General features: G+C 36.8%; 1 protein-coding gene across 1 annotated transcript; it reads left to right on the forward strand.

Annotated features, from left to right (window-relative positions):
* The first annotated feature begins 13,195 nt into the window (after positions 1 to 13,195).
* LOC138880879 (uncharacterized) lies at positions 13,196 to 13,867 on the forward strand. Its single transcript, XM_070161062.1, has one exon. The coding sequence runs from the start codon at positions 13,196 to 13,198 to the stop codon at positions 13,865 to 13,867; it is 672 nt and encodes a 223-aa protein (XP_070017163.1).
* Positions 13,868 to 20,100: the final 6,233 nt, after the last annotated feature.

Here is a 20,100-nt window from a genome sequence, read left to right on the forward strand (position 1 = left end):
GGTTACAGTGAAGAACCGTTATCCTTTGCCTCATATTGATGATCTTTTTGACCAGCTTCAGGGCGCACATGTGTTTTCTAAGATTGACTTGCGCTTAGGTTACTATCAGTTGAAGATTCGGGAGCCAAATATCGCGAAGACTGCCTTCCGGACTCGGTATGGTCATTACGAGTTCCTTGTCATGTTATTTGGGCTGACCAATGCCCCAACAACTTTCATGCATTTGATACACAGTGTGTTCAGGCCATATCTCGACTCATTCGTCATTGTCTTTATTGATGATATTTTTGTGTACTCTCGGAGTCAAGAAGATCATAAGCAACACCTGAGGATAGTGCTTCAGACTCTGAGAGAAAAGAAATTATATGCAAAGTTCTCGAAATGTGAGTTTTGGTTGGATTCCTTGGCTTTCTTGGGTCACGTGGTGTCGAGTGAGGGTATACAGGTGGATCCGAAGAAAGTAGAGGCAGTACAAAGTTGGCCCAGACCATCCACAGCTATAGAGATTTGCAGTTTCCTTGGCTTGGAGGGTTATTATCGTCGATTTGTTGAGGGGTTTTCATCCGTTGCAACACCTATGACTAGACTGACCCAGAAGGGTGCTCCGTTTCAGTGGACGAAGAGTGTGAGGCAAGCTGAAGACAGCTTTGACTACAGTCCCAGTTTTGATATTGCCTACAGGTTCGGGTTCTTATACTGTCTATTGTGATGCCTCAAGGATTGTCCTTGGAGCGATTTTGATGCAGGAGGGTAGGGTGATTGCCTACGTGTCTAGACAGTTGAAGGTACATGAGAAGAATTATCCTGTCCATGATCTTGAGTTAGCTGCTATTGTTCATGCCTTGAAGATCTAGCGTCATTATTTGTACGATTTACCTTGTGAGATTTATACGGATCATCGGAGCTTGCAGCACTTGTTCAAGCAAAAGGATCTAAATTTGCGCCAGAGGAGGTGGTTAGAGTTGCTGAAGGACTATGATATCACTATTTTGTATCACTCGGGCAAGGCCAATGTGGTGGCCGATGCCTTGAGTCGCCGGGCAGAGAGTTTGGCATATCTACCAACATCAGAGAGGCCTATGGCGAGGGATGTTCAGGCCTTAGCCATCCAGTTTGTGATATTGGATCTTTCGGAGCCCAGTCGGGTTCTAGCTTGCGTGGTTTCTCGGTCTTCCTTAACTGATCGTATCAGGGAGCGGCAGTATGATGACTCTCATTTGTTTGTCCTCAAGGACAGGGTTCAGCATGGCGATGCCAGGATGTGACTATTGGTGATGATGTGGTATTGAGGATGCAGGGTCGGGTTTGTGTACCCAATGTTGATGGTATTCGGGAGTTGATATTAGAGGAGGCTCATAGTTTGCGGTATTTTATTCATCCGGGTCCTGCGAAGATGCATCAGGATTTGAGGAAGCACTATTGGTGGAGGTGGATGAAGAAAGACATAGTGGGATTTGTAGCTCGGTGCCTCAACTGTCAGCAGGTGAAGTATGAGCACTAGAGGCTGGGTGGATTGCTCCAGCAGATAGAGATTCCGGAGTGGAAATGGAAGAGGATCACCATGGACTTTGTAGTTGGACTCCCTCGGACTGCGAAGAAGTTCGATGCCATTTGGGTGATTGTGGATCGGCTGACCAAGTTCGCGCACTTCATTCCTATGTGTACTATTCATTCCTCGGAGCGGTTAGCAGAGATTTATATTCGGGAGATTGTTCGTCTATATGGTATTCCAGTTTCCATCATTTTAGACAGAGGTACACAGTTCACATCACGGTTCTGGAGGGCCATTCAGCAGGAGTTGGGTACTCGGGTGGAGTTGAGCACATCATTTCACCCTCAGACGGACGGACAATCCGAGCGCACTATTCAGATTCTTGAGGATATGCTCCGTGCGTGCGTGATTGAGTTTGGAGGGTCTTGGGATCAGTTCTTGCCATTGACGGAGTTTGCTTACAACAACAGTTATCAGTCCAGCATTCAGATGACACCGTATGTGGCTTTATATGGTAGGAGGTGCAGGTCTCCGGTGGGTTGGTTTGAGTCGTGTGAGGCTAGACTATTGGGCACAGACTTGGTTCAGGATGCTTTGGAGAAGGTTAAGGTGATTCAGGATAGACTCCGTACAGCCCAGTCCAGACAGAAGAGTTACGCGGGTTCTGCTTCGGGTCTCGCCTATGAAGGGCGTCATGAGATTTGGGAAGAAAGGGAAGTTAAGTCAGATATTTATTGGCCCTTTTGAGATATTAAGGCGTGTTGGGGAGGTCACTTATGAGCTTGCCTTACCTCCCAGCTTGGCAGGAGTTCATATGGTATTTCATGTTTCAATGCTCCGAAGGTATCACGGTGATCCGTCGCACGTGTGGGATTTCAGTTCAGTCCAGTTGGACAAGGATCTATCCTATGTTGAGGAGCCAGTGGCAATATTGGACAGGCAGGTCAGAAAGCTGAGGTCAAAGAACATTGCATCGGTGAAGGTTCAGTGGTGGGGTCAGCCGGTCGAGGAGGCGACCTGGGAGACCGAGCAGGATATGCGCAACCGATACCCTTATCTTTTCACTACTTCAGGTATGTCTCTATGCTCGTTCGAGGATGAACGAATATTTAAGTGTGGGAGGATGTAACGACCCGGCCGGTCATTTATAGAATTAACGCCCCAATCCCCGATTAACTGCTTTCCCCAAATTTATTTCTACTAATTTGATTTGCCGGGACGTTCGGTTTTGAGTTTCGAAGAGTTTTGGGACACTTAGTCCCTAAATGAGAGCTTAAGTGTTGGAAAGTTGACCATAGTCGGAGCAGTGTGAAGACGGCCTCAGAATGGAAATCCGATGTTTCTGTTAGCTCCGTTAGGTGATTTCATTGTTAGGAGCGTGATCAGAATGTGTTTTGGAGGTCCGTAGCTAATTTAGGCTTGAAATGCCGAAGTTTGAATTTTTCAAGTTTCTGGTCCGATAGTGAAATTTTAATCCGAGGGTTAGAATGGAATTCTGGAAGTTGCAGTAGTTCCGTTATGTCATTTGGGATGTGTGTGCAAAATTTTAGTTCATTCGGACGTGGTTTGGTTAGGTTTCTGATCGAAAGCGTATTTTTGGGAAATTTAGAGTTCTTAGGCTTAAATCCTTGATTAATTCTAGGTTTCGATGTTGTTTTAGGTGTTTTAAGGATTGGAACAAGTTTGAATGAGGTATTAGGTGATGTTGGTGCTTTTGGTTGATGTCCGGGGGGCCTCGGGATGATTTCAGATGGTTGACGAAAGGATTTTTGAAGTTGAGAGATTGCTGATGTAGCTGGGTTCCGCAGGTGCGGAGCCGCAGAAGCGAGGTTGGAGCAGCAGAAGCGGATTTTTGGCTTCTCCTTCAGTTTCCGCAGATGCGGAATGTATACCGCAGAAGCGATTGCGTATCTGCGAAAGAGTGATCGCAAATGCGGTCTCTGGCCTTTTTAATGATAGTCGCAGATGCGACGTCGTGTCCGCAGAAGCGGGACCACATATGCGGTTCCTTTGTCACAAATGCGAAACTCGCTGGGCAGAACATATAAATAGTTGCCTTTACGAAAATTGGCTATTCTTCCACCATTTTCATCCGGGTTTGAAGCTTTTGAGAGGGATTGTTGAGGAAAACAAAGGGAAGTCACTTGGAGGTAACGTCCTTGACTTCATAACCCGTTTTTATGTGATTAAAGACCTAATTAATGGTGAGAAATTTGGGGAAAATGGGAAATTAGGGCTTGAGTTTAGAAGACCTTTAATTGAGGAATTGAAGGGTCATTTGGACTCTGATTTTAGTGTTCTTGTTATGTATAGACTCGTGAGAGTACGAGGTTTCTAAAAATATAAATTTCACCCGATTCTGAGACGTGGGCTTGAGGGGCATTTTGGTCATTTTACATAATTTCGCGTATTTGCTTAGAATTTAATTGTAGAATTAGTTACTTGAAGTATTATTTACATTATGAAATTGAATTGAATAGATTTGGGCCATTTAGAGTCGAGTACTCGTGGCAAGAGCGTGGTATCGGGTTGAGTATTGAGCCGGTTCGAGGTAAGTAGCTTGTCTAACCTTGTGTGGGGGACCTTCCCCTTAGGATATGATATTTGATACTTGAAATGCCTTGTACATGAGGTGACGAGTGCGTACTTGAGCTAATTTTTGAAAATACGATTTTACTTTAAGTATGTAAACTTAGTTCATTTCTTTCCTGTTTTATTCTACTTGTGTTAGCCTGTGTTAGTTTAGAGAAGCATGCTTAGATGACTTAATTGCTTATTTGCTTAAACTGCCTTAATTGCATTTCATGAAGCATGTTAGACTAGAATTAACTGTTTACTTAGTACGAAATTAGCATGTTATTGAATATTCTTGTGTTGCTACTGTCACACCTCCTTTTTCCGCCCCCGCGGCGGTGAAGGAGTTTTCTCCAATTGAAGGACAGTCGAAACGGGATTTATTTAATTATTTCAGAGTCGCCACCTGGGAATTTTAAGGCGTCCCAAGTCACCGGTTTTAATCCCTGAATCGAGGAGAATATGACTCTGTTTATTATTCTGCGAACCAGAAATCCTGAGTAAGGAATTCTGTTAATCCGGAAGAAGGTGTTAGGCATTTCCGAATTCCGTGGTTCTAGCACGGTCGCTTAACTGTTTTTATTCTTGGCTTAATTATCTCGATTTTACATTTTTTATTGCATGATTTTGTTATCGCTTCTGTTTAGATTGTTTATAATTAAAGACCCTTCTTCGAATCGAATCACGCATACGTGTATCCGTTTTATATATTATATATTTTTTAACGTGAAAAATTGTGTTACGCATACGTATACACAATGATATTGATAATATAACAATAATTATTTATTTTTTTTTCGAAATTTTTATTTATTTATAAAAATAGACTTAAGTTCGAAATTGTGCTTAAAATAAAATTAAGAACGTCTGTCGCTCTTGTATGATTAAATAGTGAACTGCACATCTCGGGTTATATGAAATTAATTTGATATTCTCCGAAGAACCCCTTTTTAATAAAAATTTGCTCGAAGTTGCGCGAACGCATAATCCGAATTGCCTTTAGAAGTATAATCAAGTCACGCGAACGCATCCTTAATTATGCAAATATTCTTTTCAGTAATATAAATTCTCTACAAAAGTTTATTGCATCCATCTATTTTTAAATGTAAGAGACATGGAGAATCACCGATTGGGATGCCACCAAATTTCTTGACAAAGAATTCAAAATTTATTAGGCGTTGACTGCGAGTTATATTTTACGCGTATGAATTATATTCCTCCAAGTCATTCGAATTTAAGGAGTAAAAATGAACAACGTGTGATTACTACCATTTGTAGTGAATACATTATTTGCCTACCCAAATAAACAACGTGCGAATTACGTATAAACATTGGGAAAGAATTGATGTAAGAAAGGAAATGATATTTTCCAAGAATTTTCATCATTCTATTTGAGGCGAATACTATATTTTTTTTATATTTTTTTAAAATGTTATAATCTATAGACCTAATCACCTTCTACGTTACTTGTTTTTAATCCAAAGTTATAATCGTTTAGTTAATTTGTTTTCAATGGTAGATAAGAATCAAGTTGATAAGAAAGAGAACTATTATACAAATTGATTCAATAAAATTGCATCACATGCTATATCAAATCACCTTCCACATATGATTATATATATACTCATCTTCATGCCATATATGAACATATAACTTATATCAATCTAAACCAAAATCAGATTTTTTGCAAGATATACTAATAATGTAATTTCTTGATACTTCCATTCTATTTTACATTTAGCTAACAATATTACGAGATGTAATTAATGGCCCATTTTATACCATGTTCCCTACCTTGATATTTCAATCATGACTTCGCTTAATGAAAATTCCGAAATAGGTGATATTATTACAACACTTAAACGAACTTTATGAGGTAACAATTATCTTATATTCATTACGTCAAACGTACTACTATATTAATCAACTGAAACAAAAAACCAAATTTTAAACTAATGAATCTTGAATGAATGGAAAACATAATTATAATTCCCGAACTTCATTAATTTGTCATGTTGAAGCTTTTCATGACATGAATTTACAGATATGTACCTGATATTGGAAGCAAAAGAAAATGATGATGAGAATCAACAGCAGTAATAACAGTACAATAGCAACAACTGCCCAGCAACAGTAACAACCCAGTAACAGACCGGTGGAGTAGTAATCCCAAAAATAAAAGCTTTAAGCTTTGAATGAAACAACAACCATTAATACTAATTTCAAACAAAGAAAGAAAGCAGAAGATTTTTTAGTTTTTATTTTTTATTTTGAAAGCTTAAATATTTTTCGGAATTTTTCTTTCTCTTAAATGTTCAGCCCTTTTTTCTCTCTTCTATTCTCTGTCAGTTTTTTTTCTCTCTATCTGTATGTCTATTTTTTCTTATCTCGTATCTCTCTTTGTATTTTTCTTGTCTTGTGTTCAAGACCTCCTATATATAATCCCAACCCTTTAATCAATTAAAATCAATCCATCTTCTCTACCAAACTCATTATCTTCCCACTCATCCCCATTACATTAAATAAACATATCACACCACCCCATTATATTTTGTCCCCCATGCCTATATTAAACAAGTACAAGATTCCTCCCACTAAATTTTGTCTTGTCCCCCTTTATATTAAACAACTATATCACAACCCACCCCATTTCATTTTGTCCCCCATGCTTCATATAAATAATTACAAAATGTACAATTCCTAAACTACCCCTCCGACCCTATTACAAATTACTATTTTACCCCCGAAAGTACTATAAATTACCAAACTACCCATCAGCTATAACACATCAATTAATCAAACTTAACCAAAATATAGACAATATGATTAATTTCTAACAATGTTCAAACAACAAATTTCATGAACATGATTTCTTCAACATTTCAACAACAAATCACATGAACATGATTTCTTCAACATTTCAACAACAAATCACATGAACACAAATTGAACAACAAAGAACAACTAAAATTTGATTGAACAATATTTTAGCAACAAACAATCCTATTTTCGGATTCAACAACAACAACAAACAAGTATATTTAGATTTCTAAATTCAATAATATTGAACTTAAAATCAACTCTAACAACATTACAACAAACAATTCTTATATTAAACTTTAAACAAGATTATGAGACCAATTCAAGAAATAATCATAAATGGTAAACAAGAAATCAAACTATACACATTTCGGATTCAAGATCAAACAAACATAATATGAACATGAATTAAATCTAAAAATAAAAACGACGGATTCAAATGATTAAAACCAACATACTTCCCTTATTACAACTAAATTCTTTTAGGCAAATGACAAAACAAAACCTAAGAAGAAACAATTATGAATTTAAACTTGAACTTAACAATATTAACAATTTCCGGAAAATACATAAAATACATGAAACAAATTGAAGAAACAATTAATTAAACTTCAATTTGTATCTAACTAATATTAAACTAACAAATATTCACTTAAACAATAATACAAACATGAAATAAACATGAAAACAACTAATTAAACTTCCATTTTGAAATCTGAAAATTAATTTAACAAACAACACATGAACATGAACTAAAAATTAATTCAAACGATAAACAAAACAAACATTTGTTGATTTTAGATTCGAAAATATCAAAACAAAATACGGACAAAATAAAACTCAAAAACTACTAACCGGATCGAAATGATGAACAACGACCAAACAAACAATGAACTTGACGATGAACTCACGACGTACAGGATCTTCACTCGACGAAAAACCCTCGACCTTTGCCGGACTTTAACCGGACTGCCTTGCGTCGTCAACAACAATACAATGGTGAGCAACCAAACGGCAGACTCATGGGGTCGTCGACGGCAGTACGCAGCAGCGAAGGAGACGACGTGAAGCAGCAACAGTCCGAAGCAGCGAGCAGCAGCACGGCGCGGACAGCCATGGACGACGACATGGTCGACGTCGAAGCTCGTCCATGACTGGACGTAGTAGAAGGCAGAAGAAGATGGAACGCAGCAACGACAGTGGCAGCAGCTGTCCGTCGAGGGGGACAACGGGGAGAAGAAGAAACATCGGCAGAAGCAGCGATGGGGAGGTTGACGATGAAGCAGCTGCGACACGAGTGTTTGGACGTAAGGTTTGAGCTGGTCGACGAGCAAAACGCAGCAACAACGTTGCTCGTCAATGGCGGACGGTGGATGGGTCTGGTTTTGGTGGAGATGGTGAAGTAGCCATTGATGGAGCTTGTCTTTCTTGAGGAAGAAGAAGAAAAAAAGATAGAAAAGGGGGGGGGGTAGTTTAGTGTTTAGGGTTTTTGTCTTCTTTTTGTTTTGTTTTGTTTTGTAAAATGTAAGACAAAGGGGTTTGGGTCTTTTGGGTTATGGATTGGGTCGACCCAGTTCGAAATGGACTGGGTCGTAGGGAAGATTGGGCCATTTCTTGGGCTTGTGGCTTGAAATCGAAGAAGAGGCCCAATTCCGACTTTCTTTATATTTTTGCTCTCTTTTCTTCTTTTATTTTTTTAAAACTAAATTATAAAAATACTTAAACTATTATTAAGAATTAAATTAAGTTATAAAAGCGCAAATTAACTCCCAATATCAATTAACGCCCAATTAAGTAGTAATTAAGCATAAAATTGTATATTTGGACATTAAATGCTAAAAATGCAAACGATGCTTATTTTTGTAATTTTTAATTTTTGTAAAACAAATTTAATTACTAACAATTGTAGAATTAAATCCTACATGCAAAATGCGACATATTTTTGTATTTTTTTATTATTTTAGCAAATAAACATGCACAGACAAATGCAAATAATTATTCAAAATATCACAAAATTGCACACCAAAGAAAAATCATTTTATTTTTGAATTTTTTGGGAGTAATTCTCATATTGGGCAAAAATCACGTGCTTACAGCTACTGTGTGTTTAAATTTGGGACTATGGGACGACATTCCGGGAGATCCCCTGCACCTATTTATGATCTGGACTAAGATGCGGAATACCAAGAGATCTCTGGCACATATATTGAGGATACTGAGAGATCCTCGGGATACTAAGAGATCCCTGACACATATTGAGGATACCAAGAGATCTCTAGCACATATTAAGGATACCGAGAGATCCTATATTGAGGATATCAATAGATCCTCGGGATACTAAGAGATCCCCGATTATTATCCTTGTTGTGAGTGGTATTTCCTCGTAGTTTTCCTTTATCCCTGTTTTCGTTATTGCACTCTTATTATACTGTGTAGATCCTTAATATAGAATCTCAGTTTTACTGCTTATTTATCCTATCATTTTATTATTTATTAACCCCAGTAGGGCCTTGACCTTACTCGTCACTACCCGACCGAGGTTATGCTTGGCACTTACTTAGTACCGCTGTGGTGTACTCATGCCCTTTCTGCGCATGTTTTTCATATGCAGATCCAAGTACTTATACCTAGGCCTACTATCCTTGAGGGAGGCATCTGCTACGGAGACTTCGAGGTACATCTACCGCGCCCGCATACCGAGGAGTCTCTTTCCTTTCTAGCTATTGAACATTTTACCCCTTCTGTATTTTTCCTTCTTGTTAGATATTCTGGAGTTAGACTGTTAGATATTCCAAAGGCTTGTGTTCCCGTGAGTTTCCGGGTTTGGGATAGTGTTTTAGAAATTCTGAGATGTTGAGCTGTATATGCCGAGCGACATTCTATTTACTGTTTCTCGTTGGTTATTCCTGACTTTTTATTTATATTTTTGCAAGTTTGTAATTATTTCCGCGTTTGTTAGGCTTACCTAGTCGTAGAGACTAGGTGCCATCACAACAGTTCACGGAGGGCGAACTAGGGTCGTGACATATTCCAAGTACGTGAACCACTCTTAGTATTTTTAGTCTTCCTATATTTACCAATTAGAACTTTTGCCCAAAGAGATGACGGGTTGTTAAGGATTCTCCATGCCACGCTGGTTGATAGATCTAAGTTTTTTGACTTAGCTTTTCTAATACCTAAGCCACCATGAGTTTTTGTTCTGGTAATAGTGTCCCACTTAATTAAGTGAAGTTTTTTCTTCTCTGCAGTAGTACCCCATAAGAAGTCTCTTTGTATTTTGTCGATTTCTTTCAGTCTTTTTTTAGGTAGAAGGGATATTTTCTGAGGTGATTTAGAATGGTGTTGAGGGTAGATGATACTAAGGTACTTCTACCAGTCATGCTTAACCACCTAGCATAACAATTGTTTAGCCTTGCTCACATTTTATCAATCAAGAATTGACAATCCTTGTGCTTTGGATTATTATTGAGTATTGGGAATTCTAGGTATATCCCAAAATTATTACTAATTTTTATGTCAAAGAAACTGGTCAAAAGGTTTTTGGTTGAAGCTTTACAAATTTTGGAGACAATTAGATTCGATTTTTCTCTATCGATATTCAGCCCACAATAGTTACAAAAACTATCCATGCTCCACCAAATTGTATGAATTGTTTTGTCATTGCCTTCCCCATCAGGGTTACAAAAAATAGATGAGATAGGGGAGGGCTTCTATGGTTTAATTTAATAGGATCCCAATTCCTGATGTCTACTTGATTTTTCATATTTTTTGAGAGCATATCCATGCATAAGATAAATAGGTATGGGGACATGAAGTCTCTTTGTCTTACGCCCCTTGTAGGAATGAATTCTTTTGTTTTGTTTCCGTTCACTCGAATGGATATAGTACTAGTTGAGTTGCAGCTAGCCACTTGAGTGGAAATTAAGGGAGTTAATAGGTTATTATCATCTAGTGGATTAATTTGATTAGACTTATCCAAATCATTTGGTATTAGTATAGCAAATTGATTAGTGGTTAGTATAGGGGTTATAGGTTTTTCAGAAATATTATGAGTATTAAGTATATGAGTAGTACTATTAATGGTTAATTTTGTAAAAGGAAGATTATTAGGGGTTGTAGATACATACTTACCTGAAGCCTTTGTAGGAGTAGCACCCAAAGGTGGCACTGATTGTAGTTGATTTGCTTTGTAAGGATTGATTGACATGGAATTTTTTCGTTTGGGGAATTACACCGTCTTCTATTCCTCAGTAGATGTAACATAATTATTTGTTAAGTTAGGGGTGGGAATGGTTGAAGGTGTAGTGGTAGACATATCAGTAGTAATTTGATCTTGTAATTGATAGGTACAACCTCCACTTCCAACCGAGAGGTTGTGAGTTCGAGTCTCCCCAAGAGCAAGGTGGGAAGTTCTTGGAGGGAAGGATGTCGGGGGTCTATTTGGAAACAGTCTCTCTACCCTAGGGTAGGGGTAAGGTCTGCGTACACACTACCCTCCCCAGACCCCACTAAGTGGGATTATACTGGGTTGTTGTTGTTGTTGTTGTAATTGATAGGTACAAACCCTTTGATTATACCCCATCCGACCACACTTAGTACATAGCAAATTTAATCCTTCATAAAGGATATTTTGCTTATGAGTTCCAAGGTAAATATGTGTATGTAAAGGTTGATCCACTGGTATTTCAACACATAACCTGGCATATCTTCCTCTAGTTGTGGAAGAGGTGCAAGTATCAACAGTTAATAATTTCCCATTTTGTTACCTACTTTCTGAAGAATCTGAAAATCATAAAATTCCGTAGGTAATTCAAATAATCGCAACCATATAGCAGAGTAAGTTATTTTTGTTTCAGAAGCCATAAATTTAGGTTCCCATTGACGAACAGATAGAAAGTGACTTAAGATGAACCAATTTCCATCATGTAGTGCACGATTCTTATTTTCTTCTTTTTGGAATTTAAGAAGAAAAAATCCGATCCTAAATCAATGAGAGGTAGATTTTCAGTAGGTTGCCATGCATCCTAGTAAGATCAAACCTATTCAAGGACAAGGATGAAGCTTTGGAATCTCAAAGAGGGCATTTAACAAGATCTCAAGCTAAAAAGCTATAAAACAAGGTCATTGGACTTCACGAGCGATCAAAGAAGTTGTTAGTTGAGAGGAAGAGCTTAAGGATAAACTATATGAGTTATCTAGGTGTTATAATTATTTTATGGCCCAAGTTCATGTCCAAGAAGAGGTGGATTAGATCCCAAGAAACATCATCTGAAGAAAGTCCAAATCAGGCCATTGTTGGACAATTTTGGTAAACTTTTATCAAAGTCTGTTCGTTTTTTCTATTCGTTTTTTCTACACTTAAACCACACTCCCAATCCATAAATCAAGAAGATGTTTTCACCCAATCTAAATTACCTACGCAGACTACAAACTACACCCAGGAAACCCACTCATCGTCTCCAACACAACAACACTCCATTCACTCCATTCTCCCACCCTCCTCCACATCTGATAATGGAGCCCAATACCATTATCTATACAGCTCAAACCCCTCATGCACCAACACATCTCACTTTCTGGCTCGATACAGGCTTACAAAATCATGCCTTAACTTTCACGATGGAGGTCAATCATCAAGAGGTGACAATTCTAATCAACCATCCCAGGGACCTAGCACAAATAGTAGCGGAGGGCATGCAGTTAAGGACGAAGATTTATGGGAGATACCATTGGTCCATGATGCAAGTACCCTACCTTGCGCCTTATCACCTAATTCCTCTCCCAACACCATATTGAGATCCCCTTCATCTTCACCCACATCTTCTCCAAATGCCATTTTACCCACCACCCACTCCTACCATACCATGGATCCAACCCTACATGGATCCACCGATAAATATACTACCACTGGAACCAATAACACCTCCAACACCAACTTCATCACCAATTCACTCACCACCCCACATTCCCAATCCAGTAGAACAAGACATCAACTTTCAAGCAGAACTAGAAGCAGTAGTCCTTTACAACAGAGAAATACGACCAATTCATTTATGACTCGACGGAATCAAGGTCTTTGTCCAGAAGGAGGAGTACAAAAGAAAGATATACATAAGGTGTCCTCTGAATCTACTAAAAACATCATTCAGACTAAGGCCAACTACAAATCCATACGTGGGGAAGTATGCCATGCTTCTACTTCCTAGGTTTCTACTTCGACCAGGGCAGTCAAGCAACCAGAGGAACCACAGGAGCAGTCCGCAGCTTGAACCAATCCTTAGCTATATGAATTTTATTATTTGGGATTGTATGGGTGCTCAGTCAAATGATTTTAGAAGAAATTTTCGTTCACTACTTGACTACAATAGACCATCATTGGTTGTATTGTTGGAAACTCACTGCCAAAGTCATCAAACAGTTAAGGAGGATTTTAATTTTATTGGATTAATTGAAGTTGCTGCAACTGGCCAGTCGGGAGGAATTGCTATTTCATGGCTTTCAGATGTACTTTATGTGAAACCAGTGGCCACTACCTCTCAGGAAATCCATTGCCATATTCAGGTGCTCCCTTTTCCATTTAAAGTTTTATTTACTGCCATCTATGCTAGTACTGACTTAGCAACTAGACAATCTTTATGGCATAATATAATGTGTGTATATGATCATTATACGGGTCCATGGTTATTAGGTGGTGATTTTAATGAGATACTGCATGCAAATGATAAATTTGGTGGTTTATCTATTAATAATTCAAGATCTAATAAATTATTAGTCTGTTTAAATTATTCACGTTTAACGGATTTGGGATACAAAGGCAGTCGTTATACATGGATAAATGGTAGACATAATAGTTTTAATATACTTGAATGCATTGATCATCTTACGGCTAATTATGATTGGCTCAAACAATACCCTGATGCACTGGTTACACATCTTCCCCGTACACATTCAGACTATTGTCCTATAAAATTAGAACTTTAACACTGTCCTTTACCTCGTAAATTTTTTTTAGTTTTGAAACTATTTGGACTACACACCCTACTTTTCCATCTATAGTTCAACAAGCATGGCTTGATAATTTATATTTACTACCTGCTATTAATCAATTCGCTAGTACAATACAAGAGTGGAACAAATCAACTTTTGATAATTTATTTAATCATAAAAAGAAAATAATGGCTCGTTTGAATGGTATTCAATCCTCTATCAATTACCCAACTAGTACTTTTCTACACAACCTGGAATATACATTAAATGGAATTTAATAAAATCCTTAGACTTGAGGAGGATTTTTGAAAATTAAAGTCACGTATTGACTGGTTAAATGATGGAGATGCAAATACTAAATTTTTTCATCTTACCACTCTAAATCGTAGAAGACATAATCATATCACTGCTCTTCAAGACCAAGGAAAAAATTGGATAACTGATCATTATCATATTCGGGATCATATTACACAATACTATCCACATCTATTTACTACTCAACAAATAATTTCTACTACAAACAATAATTTACATCCTTTCAATATTTTAACAATATATGAACAAGCTGCTTTAACTAATCGGTTACAAGACTGTGAAATTATTAATGCTATTAATTCTTTTAAATCACTAAAAGCACCAGGACAAGATGGATTTCATCCCTTATTTTACCAAAAATATTGGCACATAATTGGTAATTCTGTTAAAAACTATTGTCATAAAGTTTTTTACGAACATCAGATTGAGCCTTCTATTAATACAACTTTCATTTGCTTAATTCCTAAAAATAATACTGCATCCACAATATTACAATTCCGACCTATTAGTCTTTGTAATACGAGCTATAAAATTATTACAAAAATAATTGTAAACAGACTAAAACCTATTCTGGACAATATTATTCATCCAACTCAATCCAGTTTCCAGAAAAATAAAAGGGCAGCTGATAATGCTATCATTGTACAAGAAATTCTTACCAAATTCCAAAAAATGAAGGGTAATAACTTAAACATGCTCTTGAAGCTGGATTTGGAAAAAGCTTTTGATAAATTAGAGTGGTCGTTTATATATAATTCACTAATCACTCTTAATTTCCCATCTTCTTTTATTTAACTCATTATGTCATGTATAACAACTAATACTACTTCTATTTTGATTAATGGTAACCCTAAAGAATACTTCACACCCTCAAGAGGTATTAGACAGGGAGATCTTTTATCACCATACTTATTTATTCTATGCTTGGAAATGCTTTCGCGAAAAATAAATACATCAGTGAATTATCATAATTGGATGCCAATATCAATGGGGAATAATGGGCCTCAGTTATCCCACTTATTTTTTGCTGATGATATTATTCTCACATCTAAAATAACTGATAAATCTTGTCAATCCACTGTTAATACTATTGCTCATTTTACATATCACTCGGGACAAACTATAAATTTTGATAAATCTAAAATCTTCTTCTCTAATAATTGCTCACCTAATATAAGATCTACTGTACTACAAATTTTCAAAATGAATGAAGGAAAAAGTTTTGAAAAAATACTTAGGTTTTTCCATATTTACTAAGAAGCCTACTAAAAGTGATTATCAATTCCTAACTGACAATTTCAAGAACTAATTAGTAGGGTGGAAAACCAGCTTTTTATCAAAAGCATGCAGGACTACTCTAATTCCTTCCACTTTAAACCATCTTCCCAATCACATTATGCAATACATTAAAATCCCTTCTTATATACTTTCCTATCTAAATCGTTATCAATGTAACTTTCTCTGGGGAACAACTCAACAAAAGAAAAAAATTACATTTAATAAAGTGGGCTACCAATACACAACCTCTGGATCAAGGAGGATTAGGCATACAAAACCTCTCTACAAAAAATCAAGCATTACATGCAAGTCTTGCTTGGAGGTTGTTTCAGAACCTTCATCAGCTATAGGCACAAGTGTTATTACACTATTACGTACGACCACCACATTTGATCAAAAAACAAAATTCAATAACTTGGCGTAATATTATGAAAGGATGGTCCTACTGTTGTCTAGGGTATAAATGGAATCTAACCACGGAAAATCATGTAAAATTCCGGAATGATCCTTGGATTAGTCAGAATTATTTAATTCGTAATTGTATATATGAACCCCTTCCACAATATGAGGACAAAAAAATTATTTCACACTACTATTACAATCACAAATGACACTTTAACATGTTACCTTTTTGTTTACCTCCTAACTTACAAACTGCAATCACTGATATTTATATGCCATTTGCATCCTCAACATATGATAAAATATTTTGGGCTCTCACACATAATAGCATTTTTCAGTCAAATCAATGTACACTGCTATCATAAATAACACACCTTCTACAACAACTGCTCCACTCTATGCTTTTAAATGGATTTGGCAATTGCATATTCCTCCAAAAATTTCTTTCTTCTTATGGTTAATTTGTCATGATCGACTTCCAACAACTGCATATCTCACAAGAATAGGTATTCTTAATTCCTCTATATGTCCACAGTGCCATATGGCCCCTGAAACATTACAGCATCTCTTCCTAGAATGTCCGACTACCATACAATTATGGACTATGCTTAAGATGTCAACTATCAATGAAAATTTCCCTCTATCCCACAATGCTACTATAAATTGGTTATACCAATTTATACATCAACAGTCAATATTCAAACATCATACAATTCCAAATACCACCCTCATACCCTTTGTATTATGGGAGCTTTGGATTATACGTAATAAAAATACACTAGATCATAAGAAAACCTTTTTGAATATATCTTTCATATTAAAAAAGGCTGCAGAATTTTATTACCTCACAAATCCAATATCAAAAAATTATACTCTCATACCTTTATATATAAAATGGCACCCCCCCAAACAATCCCTTTTACAAGCTTAACATTGAGGGTTCTTGCTCAATCCAACAAAATAACTATGGTATTGGTGGTATTTTTCGTAATCATCTAGGCAATTGGATCATAGGATTTGCAGAAACAACACTACATGGGGCACCTCTCCAGACAAAACTTCTAGCTTTGCTCATGGGATTGAAACTTGCTGTCCAAAAGAACCTCAAATCACTCATCATTGAGACAGATGCACAAGCCCTACTCGGTATGTTTAATAGCACTACAATGCAATACACTAATATAATTAATGATTGTAGGTTATTACTACTACAGCTGGATAGTCCCCCTCTCCAAACCATCTATAAGGAGCAAATTTGTGTGGCAGATTGTCAGGCCAACTATGGAGCTTTGCATGCAAAGGAAACCTGTATCATTTTTGAAAGTCCACCACTTTTTGCTTCCACTTTACATCAACAAGATCAAGGAGGGATGCTTAGAAAAAGGTTGATTAAAAAACAGTCTGTTTTGTGTAATAATAGGTCTTCCACTAGTACTGTACTAAGTAACTATAGTAATGTTTTAGCTAGTTCAAGTTTAGTTCGTAGTAATGGTTCCTATACGGGGGCCTTAAAAACAATCACTACTAATGTAAATCTGATGCCACTCATACATCTTGTAAACAGCTCTCTTGTACGAGCTTAGCTATATATATATATATATATATATATATATATATATATATATATATATAATATAAATATCTTTTTGACCAAAAAAATAATAATTAGAGAAGAAATATTTGGAGGGAATTTAAATTTTTTTAAAGTTTTGTAAATGTAAGACCATTCTAATTTATCAAAAGCCTTCTCCAAATCAATCTTAAGGATTAAGCTAGGCCTGCCCATTGATGAATTGATCTTCTTCATGACTTCTTGGATAACGATAGCATTATCACTAGCCCAACTATATTTTAAAAAGCTAGATTGTTGTTGGTTGATAAGTTAGTGTAGGAAGGGCTTGATTCGATTGGCAATGATTTTTGTTATAACTTTATAGATGGTGTTACATAGGCTTATAGGCCGAAAGTTCTTAGAAATTGTTTGTATTATTGAATTTGGGGATGAGGCATAGGTAAGTGTTATTGATGTCCGGTGGCATTGTTTTTGTTTGAAATTTTTTTGGCACAAATTTATGACCTTGCATATAATGTGCCAATATTTTTGGAAGAAAAAGGAGTGCAACCCGTCCGGGCCTGGAGCTTTGTATGGTTTAAATGAGAAGACTTTCCTTATTTCATGATTTCTTAAGGGATCATCAAGGCTTGAGAGGTCAATATTACGAAAGCTTTTCTTGTCACTTTTGATAATCGACCAATCAGTTTTTACATGGGAGGTTGTGAAAATGTTTAAGAAATAATTCCTTGTATGGTTCATTAGAGAAATTTAGTCATCTATCCAATTCCCATTATTATCTTTGAAGAAAACAATGTTGTTTTTCCTCCTTCTGTTGGTTGCCTTAATATGAAAAAAATTTATATTTGTATCGCCATTATTTAGCCAAGTTAAATACAATTACATAGACTATAAATCAAGATGAGTAATAAAAATATAAAATAAAGACCGTACACTAATAAAATTGCACAAGTATCAAATATAAGATCATTTTGGTTCTTACTCTACATATTGGCAAGACGAATTATAAGAAGCAACGCCAACTATTATTAATACAAAATCATTTTGGAATCCTCTATAACAGTCTATGAAAATACTTTTCTTATTTTTCCTCAAAAAAAAACAAAAATTGTAAACTAGCACCATAATGATCATATATGAAGTATTCCAAAATTATAAACACGTCAAACTGTCATTCAAGATAGATAAATCTATTCAGAAATAATAATTAGAACTTACAAAAGAGGAACCTAAATGCAAGTGAACCGATGTTTCTTTCTTTTGTTATTACAATATAATAAGAGCTAAAGAGATGGAGGAAGGAAGCGAAAAGGAATGATACTTATAAAATCTAGTTGAACAAAACTGTAAAACTTTTCTACCAAAAATATTTTATTGGATTTCTTTCTTAAGTAATCAATTCCATTTTTCTTCAAGTTTTGATTTCCTATTACAATAACAACCACCACCCAATATAATCCCAGAAGTGGGGTCTGGGGATGATAGGATATACGCAGTCTTACCCCTACCTTGGATGGGCAGAGAGACTATTTATGATAGACCCCCGGCTAAAGAAGGTGAAAAAAGCCCTGATATCAAGTAATAACAAGGCAAATAATTAAAAAACTAAATCAAAAGTAGCAACAGAGAATATGAAAGGGGTATCGATAGCAAGTAATAGCAAGTTAATATGTTTAGAAAACTAAATCCAAGGCAACAAACGAGAATATGAACGAAGTACTGCTAGCAAACTACGGAATTACCGATGGCAAGTAATAACGAAACAAAACATGCGAATATAGCAAACTAAGAAAAAAAGGGATACCGTACTAGTACTAATACTATCGAACTGAGAAGACAAAGGGAAACACATGACTACCTACTAACCTTTTATCCTAATCTTCAACCTCCACACTTTTCTATCTAGGGTCATGTCCTCGGTTAGCTCAAGCTGCGCCATCTCCCGCCTGATCACCTCTCCCCAAGACTTCTTTGTCCTACCTCTATCCCTCCTCCCACCTCCCAAGGCCAACCTCTCACATCTCCTGATTGGGGCATCTGTGCTTCTCCTCTTAACATGCCCGAACCATATCAACCTTGCTTTACGCATCTTTGCCTCCATAAGAGCTACTCCCACCTTGTCCCGAATAATTTCATTCCTAATTCTATCCAACCTATTATGCCCACACATCCATCTCAATATCCTCGTTTCCGCTACTTTCATCTGCTGGACATGAGAGTTTTTGACTGGCCAATACTCTGCCCCATACAACATAGTCAATCTAACCACTACCTTGTAGAACTTACCCTTAGGTCTCAACAACATATTCTTATCACATAAGACATCGGAAGCGAGCCTCCACTTCATCCACTCTGCTCTGATACGGTGTGTGAAATCCTCATCTATCTCCCAATCCTTCTGAATTATAGATCTCAGATACTTGAAACTCTCTCTCCTGGGAATGACTTGCGTATCGAGTCTCACATTCCCGTCTGCCTCCTGGGTAACACTGCTGAACTTGCACTCCAAGTATTCTGTCTTGGTCCTACTCAACTTGAAACCCTTAGACTCCAGAGTATGTCTCCATACCTCCAACCTCTCGTTAACGCCACATCGCGTCTCATCAATCAGGACTATGTCATATGCAAATAACAAGTACCAAGGCACCTCCCCTTGAAT

This window comes from Nicotiana sylvestris, chromosome 11 (genome assembly GCF_000393655.2).
Source record: "Nicotiana sylvestris chromosome 11, ASM39365v2, whole genome shotgun sequence".
NCBI classification, from domain to species: Eukaryota; Viridiplantae; Streptophyta; class Magnoliopsida; order Solanales; family Solanaceae; genus Nicotiana; species Nicotiana sylvestris.

Bases quoted from the DNA above. Each gene is read 5' to 3' on its own strand.
- LOC138880879 (XM_070161062.1), top strand. From the start codon at position 13,196: ATGGGTGCTCAGTCAAATGATTTTAGAAGAAATTTTCGTTCACTACTT.